Raw genomic sequence first — 12,882 nt, 5'->3', positions numbered from 1 at the left:
TTTGTCCTGGGCTGTGCGGCTGCCGTACCCCACAGTCGTGCCGTGGCAGAGTATGCTCTTGATCACAGCTCTGTAAAAGTACTTGTGCAAGTGAGGTCCTATTCAGGACCAGGGTGGATGATGTTCTGTTCTACTCTCACCACCTGAGGCTGGTTGGTGAGAAAGTCCCTGATCCATGGTATCCAGGTAATCAAACAGAGAGCAGCTCTCAAGCTCCACCACAGTGTCGGGGATGTTGTTATCTCGGTGACAATCACAACACAACTGTTCAGCTGGATCTGGTCTGGCTTGTTAGCGCGGGTCCTGGTATTGGCGACAAAAAGGATGGGGAGAGATGGTCTGTATGGGTTAGCTTGTTAGCTAGCACGTAAGGCGCTCCGCTTGCCTCACTTCTCACTGCGGTGTCTCCTCCGTCTCTGGAGCCACAGAGGGGAAATGGTGAAAATCTCTTCCATCTGTTGTAGCTCCAGTGGATAAAAATCCTGCTTCAAATGTACGAATTGGATATTCTGTTCGTTAATTTCTAGTAATTCCTCCCATACTGTCTAAGTGTCCAGCCCACAGTTGTCCAGCCTAGAAGTAATAAATGCAATTTATATAGGCAGGAATGCTTCGAGGAACTCCTTAATCCTTTCTGTAGAGGAAGCAGAACTTGGAGATGAGTGGAGTGGGCTGATTCGTCTATCACTGCCCATCACTGGGGATGAGGTCACTGAGTTAGTTAAACAACTCCTTGGTGGCCAGGCCCCTGGGGTGGATGACGTTCCCCCTGTGTGTTTCAGGAATTTGGGGTTATGGGCCATTTAGTCCCCGTACAAGCGTTGCAGGAGTTTGGTCTCCAGCATGGAAGGATGGTGTCATTATGAAGACATTCTAAGCTTCAATTCCATGGACAAAGTTAATGTCTGTTAAGTCTGTCATGGCTTAAAATGGAGTTTGAATGTCTAAAATTAGAACAATGACAACTATTAAGTAAACTGTTTTTGCTGTAGGAGTTCTGTTCTCAGTATTTATTGACTTGTAATGTCAGATCACATTTGCTGCTATGCTCTGTGCTATAAAATAATACATTTTTATTCAAATTTAAATTAATTATTTAAGTTGATTGTTTGGCCTTTATTTTCCCAGGAAGTGAACCACGTGAGACAGTTAGCTCACAAAGTAGCATTAAAGAGTTGCTGTGATTACCTGGCATCTGCACAAAAGTCCTGGAGGACAGATTTCATCAGCAGCTCGGCTGCAGGATCTGACTTTCTGTGGAGCTCCCATGCATTTGTCACCCCCTCCTCCTGCAAGACATAAAGATGAAGTTTCTCTCACGAGTGTAGGTGAGTGTAGGTGAGTGTAGGTGATATGTTGACACAGTTATCAGGTCAGTCAAAGCCAAGTCACTTTTTCACTTTAACAAATGTATCAAGTGTCACTGTGTCTTAATATACAGTAGAATGAAGTTTTAACACACTCATCAACACACATCAGTTGTTGACAGTCCATTTCTTTAAGATATGATGTGAGTGAAGTTGCCCCCCCCCCCCCCCCCCCCACCTTCTTCAAATCCAACAAAAGTGGTATCAAACATTTGTGCTACGTTTGTGCTGGTTTGTGCTGGTTTGTGCTGCAGAAATTTTTGTTTGTGCCGCTATTATTTTAAAGATATTAACAAAAATTTCTAGAGGTCAACCAGCCCCCCCATATTAATGGAATCAAACAAAATTGATGTCAAACATTTGTGCTGGTTTGTGCTGCAAAAATGTTTGTTTGTGCTGCTAACATTTTAAAATGTTTAATAAAATAACGTCTTGATGCGTGCTTAATCATCCAGGTAAGTAAATCCCAAAAGGAGAAACGTTTCGTCACTCATCCAAGTGACTTCTTCAGTCTCAGCTGACTGCAGGTTTCCCCAACCTTATAAACACATGTGAGTGAAGTTGCCCCCCCTACCTTCTTCAAATCGAACAAAATTGATGTCAACCATTTGTCCTGCAAATTATTTTGTTTGTGCAGGTTATGTTTCCCTAATTTTATAAACAGTACATGTACAGTGAGAGATGTTACATCTGTCTTCACTTGCATCCCAGTCATAGAAGCGTTGGAGGTCGTTCATAAGAGATTACAGGATCATCCCAACCTCAGCAACAGGACCACTCTCAGCACTGATCAGTTGTGTTTGCTTTTGGAACTGTGTCTTAATTCCACCTATTTTGCATAAGGGTCAGTACAGGCAGAAATCTAGGTGTGCCATGGGTTCCCACAGGCCCCTGGTCAAAGTCACCAAACCAGTTTGTAAGCAGGTACAGGTGTGGCCAGAAGGGTCCTCAGAGGCACTGCTTTTCCACCACAGGCCGCCACACACGACAACACCACAGACTTTCAGGAATATACAGAAACTGTCACTGCCTACATCCCAAGAATAAGAATTTGCATACTAACAATCATGGAACTAACACTGAAAGAGATGAGATGTGTTTCGCTCTGTGTGTGTGTGTGTGTGTGTGTGTGTGTGTGTGTGTGTGTGTGTGTGTGTGTGTGTGTGTGTGTGTATACATACAAGAAGAACTGCTATGTTGTCCAGCATGTTTGAGTTGTGCATTCGGTAGGTTCTTTCTTCCCAGTGACTCAGCACATTAATACATGGCTTCTGCTTCTCCAGAGGCAAGTACATGTAGTACCTACACACACACACACACTGTAAACTTGAAACTTTACAAAAAGAAAAAAAATGATACTGTTTCAGTCCACTACTGTTAATGATTTGTTAATATCAATAGGTTTGGCTAGGAGTGATTTATTATTATTAAATATTATTGACTCTCCTTTATTAACATCATTAGCACCAGTAACCTAATCCATCCATCCATGCAACCTCTTATTCAACAACAGGGGAGAAGCCCAGACCTCCATCCCCCAGCCACCTCCTCCAGCTTATGTGAGGAATCACAGAGGCGATAAAAGGCCTGCTGACACGCCCACAACACCTCACCAGGAGGTCAAATCAGATGCCTGAATCACCTCAACTGGCTCCTTTCAATGTGGAGGAGTAGCAGCTCTACTCTAAGCTGAACTCCTCACCCTGTCAGTAAGTGAGAGGCCAGGAGAAAGCTCATTTCGGATACTTGGGGGGGCGACCGTGGCTCAGGGGGTTGGGAAGCGCATCTGTAACCGGAAGGTCGCCGGTTCGGTCCCCAGGCTCTCTGTCCTGGTCTTTGTGTCTTTGGGCAAGACACTTTACCCTACCGCCTACTGGTGATGGCCAGAGGGGCCGATGGCGCGATATGGCAGCCTCGCCTCTGTCAGGGCAGCTGAGGCTACAACTGTAGCTTGCCTCTACCAGTGTGTGAATGTGGGAGTGAATGAATAGTGGCATTGTAAAGCGCTTTGGGTGCCTTGAAAAGCGCTATATAAATCCAATCCATTACCATTACTTGTATAGGAAATCTTGTTCTTTTAGTCCCTGCACAAAGCTCGTGAGCCTAGGTAATGGTAGGGACGTAGCTCGACCAGTACACTGACAGCTTATGATGCGTGACTTCCTGTTGGCTGAACCTTTGCTGCATGTCACTCACCCGCTCTCTTTCCATCTGTCTATCTGTGCTTTCTAATAAAGGCACTGTTTATGTTTTATTGCAAATTTTAAAAAGAAATCCACGGTTTGCAATGACTGTCCAATGAAAATTAAACGTGCTGTCTTTGGTGCATAGAACAGAGTTTCTGACATCCACAAGAACTTTAATGTTTTTCAAAGGATCAGCAAAGTGACTCAACCTGTTTCCTTCCACAATGATTGGTTTTTCTGGAGATGTGGTGGATTTTGAAGTCATGGCAGCGTCTTGAGTTTCTCTGGGTAGCAGGGGGGAAGTAGGACTGTTAGGGGAGGTGCTGAGAGAGAACGAGCCGAACACATCACTAGTGTCTGGGAAATCCAGCACTCTTGGCATCCTCCGAGGGACTGCAGGACTGGTGAAACTGATAGTGGGCTGAGGGGCAGACTCTAAGGTGTTACCATAGTTACCTGATAGTGGGAGGAATAGTAAATGATAGTTTCATTATATATTAACCACATAAATGCAAGACTGGTATTATTCTTCATGTTTGGATTATGTGACTAAATGATTAGCAGGACACTAAACTCCTTAACACTCCACACATCCACTTACCGAGAGAGAACTCAAAGCTGATAGGCCTGTCTCCAATTTTCCTGTCAATCATGGTGGCCTCAAACAACGCACCAAACAGCAGGAAGCTCTCATTGTCGTCTGCATTAAGCTGGACACAGAAACATCTTCATGTATTCATTTCTCTGAAATTTGCACAATACTCTTTTTGCACAACCTAAATGGAGAAAGTAATTATCCATCTGGAGACACGGAGGTTTCCAGAATTTTTCAGTGAGGTGATACACGAGGGACCAAGTACCAGGTACAAGCGTGTAGAAAAATGTGAAACCTGTGTTTAATTTTCAAGCTCATGTGCCTTTGTATAGAAAAATAGATGAAAAGTGGCACTGTACAAATGGTAAAACATGTATTTACACTTTTTAATCATAATTAGATGCTATTAGGCTATTTATTAGGATGCTGCATGTTGCATAAAGCGCTTTGAATCCCCAGACACAAAAGAGAATCACTAGAACCATATTTTAAAATCTGCATGAAAGGAGAAATCTAAACAATTAAAAAGTGGTTTGAAGTACAATAATGAAGAAAACTAGAAAGCAGCATAAAATTGAACTATTTAAAGTATGACTACATTTCAACCATACTTAATTACTTTACTAAATGCATTTTTACGCTTCACTATGCTCTCATCCAGAGGGAGACATTGCAGGTCAGTAAAACTACTAAAATCATGAACTGTTTGCAAGTCCTGCCAAAAGTCCTGGAATTTTATCTGACTTTAGAAAAAGGCAGCATGATGTTGCCCCATTAGATGCTTTTTCAGCATGTTGTTAACGCAATGGTTTTATGGTTCCCAGTTAGAAAAATCTTTTGTGTAATTGATATATTTAGCTTTGGTGGAAGCTCTCAGAATTAGGTTCAATTCAACTCAATTGTACTTGTATACTGCCAAATCACAGCAACAGTAGCCTCAAGGTGCTTTATATTGTAAGGTAGACCCTACAATAATACAGACAAAACAATCATATGACCCTATATGAGCAAGTGCTCTGGCGACAGTGGGAAGGAAAAACTCCCGTTTAACAGGAAGAAACCTTCAGCAGAACCAGGCTCAGGGAGGGGCGGGGCCATCTGCTGTGATTGGTTGGGGTGAGAGAAGGAAGACAGGATAAAGACATGCTGTGGAAGAGACACAGAGGTTAATAACAGATATGATTCAATGCAGAGAGGTCTGTTAACACATAGTGAGTGAGAAAGGTGACTGGAAAGGAAAAACCCAGTGCATCATGGGAATCCCCCGGCAGCCTACGTCTATTGCAGCATAACTAAGGGAGGATTCAGGGTCACCTGGTCCAGCCCTAACTATGTGCTTTAGCAAAAAGGAAAGTTTTAAGCCTAATCTTGAAAGTAGAGATAGTGTCTGTCTCCTGAATCCAAACTGGAAGCTGGTTCCACAGAAGAGGGGCCTGAAAACTGAAGGCTCTGCCTCCCATTCTACTTTTAAATACTCTAGGAACAACAAGTAGGCCTGCAGAGGGAGAGCGAAGTGCTCTAATAGGGTGATATGGTACTACAAGGTCATTAAGATAAGATGGGGCCTGATTATTTAAGACCTTGTATGTGAGGAGCAGGATTTTGAATTCTTTGTTTAATATGTGCATTGAAGGACATGTCCTGGTCAAAACTGACTCCAAGGTTCCTCACAGTGTTACTGGAGGCCAAGGTAATGCCATGCTGAGTAGGCACCTGGTTGTATATCATATTGCTGGGTTTTTTTGTATTTTTTATTTGGGGCCTTTTACAACTTTATTGACAGATACAGTGAAGAAATGGCAGGAAAGCAGAGGAAAAGAAAGAGGGGAAGACATGCAGTAAAGGGCGGCAGGTTGGACTCACACCTGGGCTGGCCACTTTCAGTTGTACGACATGTGGTTGCCTGTTCAATGCACTGAGCTAAATGGCACCCATTGCTAAAGTACAATAACCTCAGTTTTATCTGAATTAAGAAGCAGAAAGTTAGCGGCCATCCAGGTCTTTATGTCTTTAAGACATTCCTGCAGTTTAACTCATTGGTGTGTGTTATCTGGCTTCATGGACAGATAGAGCTGGGTGTCATCTGCATAGCAGTGTAAATGTATGCTATGTCTTCTAATGATGCTGCCTAAGGGAAGCATGTATAATGTAAACAGAATTGGTCCTAGCACTGAACCCTGTGGAACTCCATAATTAACCTCAGTGTGTAAATACTGATAAAATACTGGAACACACACACACACACACACACACACACACACACACACACACACACACACTCCTCTTACCACAGGAGGAGGATCCACAGGCAGGACCTCTGCTGCAGCTCTTCCTTTGTCATCATCAGCAGCTCCACCTGTGCCTGCTCCTCCTGCAGGGGTTTTCCCATCTTTCCCTCCAGCTTTTCCTGCTTTAGCATCTTTTATTGGCTTCATAATACGGCTAAGTTTGGAGTCTGACCCTGTCCCTCCCGACAGAATCTCAACAGCCAGCTCCATGTAGAGTCGGCCCCTGATACCAACAGAAATCGGGCAGCTCATTGGTTTCAGTTTAATTCAGTTCCTTTCCATTCAATTCAGTTTTACTTACATAGTGCCAAATCACAACAACAGACACTTTATGTTGTAAGGTAAAGACCCCAAAATAAGTTTTTCTCAGAATGAACTTTTAATATTACCTGTACGACACACCTTCTCCAATGCCCTCATTAAGCTCCCCTGTGTCATCACCCAAAGAAAAATTTCGAGCAGACCCATACAGGTTGATCCAAGCAGGGCCAAATGTTGGTAAAAACCCTGGAGAAATAATAAAAACAAGAGATATAAAAGTCACCACAGATCAACTAACAGTTCCTCAGTAATTCTTGTGTCATGGACTTTGTTTCCTACCTCTGTCACCATCCTGTTCATTGGAGATGCATCTCAGGTCAAAGTAATGGGTTCCAATGGCAACGTCGTTCATGCTTCCCTCATCCCAAACCTACGAGGAAAGAGAAGCCAGAATTCTAGAAACATTAGTTTGATATGAGGTCAGTGATTATGGACTTAAAACATGACTCTTTCTAAGTGTAAATTACAGTGAAACTACATACAAACATGAAGTGAGCACTTCTGCGTTCATACCTGGATCTTCAGTCTCTGACACAGAGGAGGAAACATTTCAGTGAAGACAATCTGCTCATTCCACACTGGATCTGCTGTCGACTTTTGTGTTGACGTCCGACCCTGAAGGGACGAGTAAATGATTAGAACGTGATATTGATTTGCACAGTGGCGAGTACTGCCACTTCACTGCGAGGGGGCTCCTGGTGCAAAGTGCTTATGATGTAAATAGTAAAACACTGTATAAATGTATAATTTTACACTCTAGTGTAAAAGCCTCCCAAATCACCTGCAGAGATACCAGCCCCAGTGACCCTCAGAACAAGGAGGCAGTGAAAAGTAGCTTTTATGTTTAATTTCTAAATATAAATGATCAGACTTATCTGCTAATAAATGACATTTAACCAACCACTTGTTTGAAGAAGCTGACCACAACATATGGGTCTATGAGTGCTGTGTTTTCTCCTATGAAGGCCTTGGTGACATTAGCCATGATGCTGGAGTTGTTGCGGGGAAGGCCTTCAGCTCGATACACCTTCACACAGAAACGAGCCCATGGTCGTTCAGAAGGAAACCCCTCTGGAATCAACAGGTTCCTGAGGATGACAATAAACCATACACTTATATCAAATTTGCTACGAATTATGAGCAACAAGTGGAGGGATGAGCAGCACAAAGGCAAGTCTCATAATAGCTTAAGCTTTTGCATATACAGGGAGTGCAGAATTATTAGGCAAGTTGTATTTTTGAGGAATAATTTTATTATTGAACAACAACCATGTTCTCAATGAACCCAAAAAACTCATTAATATCAAAGCTGAATGTTGTTGGAAGTAGTTTTTAGTTTGTTTTTAGTTTGAGCTATTTTAGGGGGATATCTGTGTGTGCAGGTGACTATTACTGTGCATAATTATTAGGCAACTTAACAAAAAACAAATATATACCCATTTCAATTACTTATTTTTACCAGTGACACCAATATAACATCTCCACATTCACAAATATACATTTCTGACATTCAAAAACAAAACAAAAACAAATCAGCGACCAATATAGCCACCTTTCTTTGCAAGGACACTCAAAAGCCTGCCATCCATGGATTCTGTCAGTGTTTTGATCTGTTCACCATCAACATTGCGTGCAGCAGCAACCACAGCCTCCCAGACACTGTTCAGAGAGGTGTACTGTTTTCCCTCCTTGTAAATCTCACATTTGATGATGGACCACAGGTTCTCAATGGGGTCCAGATCAGGTGAACAAGGAGGCCATGTCATTAGTTTTTCTTCTTTTATACCCTTTCTTGCCAGCCACGCTGTGGAGTACTTGGACGCGTGTGATGGAGCATTGTCCTGCATGAAAATCATGTTTTTCTTGAAGGATGCAGACTTCTTCCTGTACCACTGCTTGAAGAAGGTGTCTTCCAGAAACTGGCAGTAGGACTGGGAGTGAGCTTGACTCCATCCTCAACCCGAAAAGGCCCCACAAGCTCATCTTTGATGATACCAGCCCAAACCAGTACTCCACCTCCACCTTGCTGGCGTCTGAGTCGGACTGGAGCTCTCTGCCCTTTACCAATCCAGCCACGGGCCCATCCATCTGGCCCATCAAGACTCACTCTCATTTCATCAGTCCATAAAACCTTAGAAAAACCAGTCTTGAGATATTTCTTGGCCCAGTCTTGACGTTTCAGCTTGTGTGTCTTGTTCAGTGGTGGTCGTCTTTCAGCCTTTCTTACCTTGGCCATGTCTCTGAGTATTGCACACCTTGTGCTTTTGGGCACTCCAGTGATGTTGCAGCTCTGAAATATGGCCAAACTGGTGGCAAGTGGCATCTTGGCAGCTGCACGCTTGACTTTTCTCAGTTCATGGGCAGTTATTTTGCGCCTTGGTTTTTCCACACGCTTCTTGCGACCCTGTTGACTATTTTGAATGAAACGCTTGATTGGTCGATGATCACGCTTCAGAAGCTTTGCAATTTTGAGACTGCTGCATCCCTCTGCAAGATATCTCACTATTTTTGACTTTTCTGAGCCTGTCAAGTCCTTCTTTTGACCCATTTTGCCAAAGGAAAGGACGTTGCCTAATAATTATGCACACCTGATATAGGGTGTTGATGTCATTAGACCACACCCCTTCTCATTACAGAGATGCACATCACCTAATATGCTTAATTGGTAGTAGGCTTTCGAGCCTATACAGCTTGGAGTAAGACAACATGCATGAAGAGGATGATGTGGACAAAATACTCATTTGTCTAATAATTCTGCACTCCCTGTACATCATCTGTCTGTAGCACTGAGCATGAGTAACATGAATCTCGATTGAAGCTTGAGCTCCCCCGATACAACCTTCAGTGGTTTATTAATTCTTTATAATCCAAGCCGCTCTGCAAATGCTTTTCCAGCTTGGAGTAAGACAACATGCACGAAGAGGATGATGTGGACAAAATACTCATTTGCCTAATAATTCTGCACTCCCTGTACTGATATCTCTGATTCGAGCAGCCCTTGGACTGGCTCAAAGATGTTCATTTCAAGAGGAGAAAATCCTGTGGACGCCTGGATCACCTCCTGCACTGCAAACAACAGAGGGTCTAACCAGCGATCCCAATTGTGTCCATCCAAATGAAAGAACTTACTAATCATGGATTTTATAGTCTTATTCAGCCGCTCCCCCAACCTGTCAGCCTGAGGGTGGCAGACGCTGGTCCGAACATATTTACTACTCAATAATTCGTACAGCTCTTTTAGTGTGACAATGAACAATGTGTTCTGGTCAACTAGTACCTCTTTTGGGATAACGACTCGGGAGATGACCTGAAACAGCACCTGGGCCACACTCTTTGCAGAAATGCTGCACAGCGGCACTGCCTCCGGATATCATGTTGCATAACCCAGCAGAACTAATACAAAGTGATATTTAATACTCACCACAGCACTGAGTGTGCCTTGAACATCCCACGGAGCACTGTTCAAGCGATCATTCAGAAATGGCACAACTGTAAACCTACCAAGACAAGGCCGTCCACCTAAACTCACAGGCCGAACAAGGAGAGCGCTGATCAGAAATGCAGCCAAGAGGCCCATGGTGACTCTGGACGAGCTGCAGAGATCTACAGCTCATAAAAAAAGTGTGCGTGTTAGTCCCCATAGGGAAATAGTTCCTCTGCATTTAACCCATTCACCCAGTGAAGCTGGGGGAATCTGTCCATAGGACAACTATTAGTCGTGCACTGCACAAAGTTGGCCTTTATGGTAATTTACCATTTTATGGTGGCAAGAAGAAAGCCATTGTTAACAGAAAACCAGAAGAAGTCCCGTTTGCAGTTTGCCACAAGCCATGTGGGGACACAGCAAACATGTGGAAGAAGCTGCTCTGGTCAGATGAGACCAAAATGGAACTTAGTGGCTAAAATGCAAAACGCTATGTGTGGCAGAAAACTAACACTGCACATCACTCTGAACACACTATCCCCACTGTCAGATATGGTGGTGGCAGCATCATGCTCTGGGGGGGCTTCTCTTCAGCAGGGACAGGGAAGCTGGTCAGAGTTGATGGGACGACGGATGGAGCCAAATACAGGGCAGTCTTGGAAGAAAACCTCTTAGAGTCTGCAAAAGACTTGAGACTGGGGCGGAGGTTCACAACGACCCTAAACATAAAGCCAGGGCAACAATGCAATGGTTTAAAACAGAACATATCCATGTGTTAGACTGGCCCAGTCAAAGTCCAGATCTAAATCCAATCCAGAATCTGTGGCAAGATCTGAAAACTGCTGTTCACAAACGCTGTCCATCTAATCTGACTGAGCTGGAGCTGTTTTGCAAAGAAGAATGAGCAAAGATTTCAGTCTGTAGATGTGCAAAGCTGGTAGAGACAGACCCTAAAAGACTGGCAGCTGGAACTGCAGCAAAAGCTGGTTCTACACAGTATTGACTCAGGGGGCTGAATAATTACCACACCCCACTCTGCAGTTATTTATTTGTAAAACATGTTTGGAATCATGTATGACTTCTCACGTGTACACCACTTTGTGTTGGTCTTTGTGAGTACAAGAAAATAATTATTATAATATGATGTGTTAAATTTGTTTAGATCAGAGGAATAAGGAAGCATTGGTCTGTGTTTCAGTTTGGCTTAGCTGTAGCCTGAGAGTGTAATTGTTTAGAGAGAAAGGAATTTATGGACACTGGGGGTCTGCCTGCCTGCCAGGAGACAGGAAGCTACAGTTGGGGGTTGCTGATGCTGATGCTTGTACCTTTAATAAAAACTCATAATTGTTATAAACTTAGAAGTAGGTTTGCAGGAGACTCTCCACATGCTTATCTGTAAATGTAAGACAACAAGAGGCCAACGACCCAGTGGATGCAGAGTGGGGGTCTCGGTGTTTGTAATATGTTAACTCTGTTTTCTATGTTGTGTAGAGGAATTTGGTGTGGCTTGGGTGAGGAGATTACTTTTATGACCCCCAGGAAGTCACGTATGCAGAGACACACACAGTGCTTTGACTGTTACGACACACCCACACCTACATGCACACTCACTCACTCACGTACACACACATACACACAGGTACGCGCACACAGTCACTCACGTGCACTCACATAGACACGCGGGTATGCGCACACACAGGCACTCACATGCTCGTGCATAAACACAGACACACAGGGTTTGCAGCGCACCATGGGGGTTTCATGATGGGGTCACTTCTATAAAGCTGGCTGTAACTAACAAAGAGGTGGAAGATTCTGCAGAGGGACACCGGCCTGGCACGTCTTCCCTTCTAGAAGATGCATGCTTAAATGAAGATGAATAAAGGTTTTGTGGAATGACTACTGAGTTCCGGTGCCATCTCTGGATGCTTCGAGGAATAAAAAGAACCGGGTGAAACTGATTTCGTAACATCTTTCACGTGGAATTCCAATAAAATTGATTCATGTTTGTGGCTGTAATGTGACAAAATGTGGAAAAGTTCAAGGGGGCCGAATACTTTTGCATGCCACTGCATGTTACTGATGCCTTTGACACTGTGGATCATGACTGGTGGGTGGGCATCACTGCCTCAGCTCTCCAATGGTTTAGGTCCTTCCTCTCTGATAAGTTTCTGTGTCAGCACTGATAGTTTTAGCTGCACCTCTGCTTCCCTTTAAGTTTCCATTCTTGGACCACCTTTTGTCTTTGTACCAGGTGCCACTTGGCACTATTTTCCAGAAGAACAATATTTCTTTTCATTGTGATGTGGACAACAGTCAAGTTTGTTTTTCACGTAAGCACAGTGGTGCTCACAGCATCTCCTTGACTGATTTATTTACATAAATGACATTAAAAAATGTATCTCAATACGGGAAAGTACGGGAGGATAAGAAGTGCTATACTATACAACAACTATACTAAGACCTTGATGTTTTATGCTGATGTAAGTATTAGTGATATGGAAATCTCCAATAATGATGTGCATTATTTTCATCAACATAACACATAAACACATTTCATTGCAATGTTGACCCTGTGCTAACTTGCATATGACAAAAAAAACCTGAAAACTGAAACTGAAACATTGTTAACATGGACATTTAGAGTAATATATCAATTAATTGTCATTATGAAGTCAAATAATAATGTTAAATAATGTTG

At 43.2% G+C, this 12,882-nt stretch overlaps 1 protein-coding gene across 1 annotated transcript in view; it reads right to left on the bottom strand.

Moving 5' to 3' along the window:
- The window catches only part of fer1l6 (fer-1 like family member 6), a 70,418-nt gene that overhangs the window by 29,878 nt on the left and 27,658 nt on the right, over positions 1–12,882 (bottom strand). Inside the window, exons 9-17 of the mRNA XM_085434974.1 lie at positions 7,659–7,845; positions 7,271–7,372; positions 7,037–7,127; positions 6,826–6,943; positions 6,437–6,659; positions 4,155–4,263; positions 3,763–4,009; positions 2,549–2,669; positions 1,189–1,289 (exon numbers count right to left, since the gene is read on the bottom strand). Of these exons, the coding sequence (XP_085291100.1) occupies positions 1,189–1,289; positions 2,549–2,669; positions 3,763–4,009; positions 4,155–4,263; positions 6,437–6,659; positions 6,826–6,943; positions 7,037–7,127; positions 7,271–7,372; positions 7,659–7,845 (1,299 nt within the window). The remainder of the gene's footprint in view (positions 1–1,188; positions 1,290–2,548; positions 2,670–3,762; positions 4,010–4,154; positions 4,264–6,436; positions 6,660–6,825; positions 6,944–7,036; positions 7,128–7,270; positions 7,373–7,658; positions 7,846–12,882) is intronic.

This window comes from Copadichromis virginalis, linkage group LG16 (assembly GCF_057382275.1).
Source record: "Copadichromis virginalis isolate Kocher_CV1m ecotype Utaka linkage group LG16, C_Virginalis_male_GT1.1, whole genome shotgun sequence".
NCBI classification, from domain to species: Eukaryota; Metazoa; Chordata; class Actinopteri; order Cichliformes; family Cichlidae; genus Copadichromis; species Copadichromis virginalis.
Note: the sequence above shows the minus strand (reverse complement) of the source record. Positions and strands in the feature narration are given on the sequence as shown.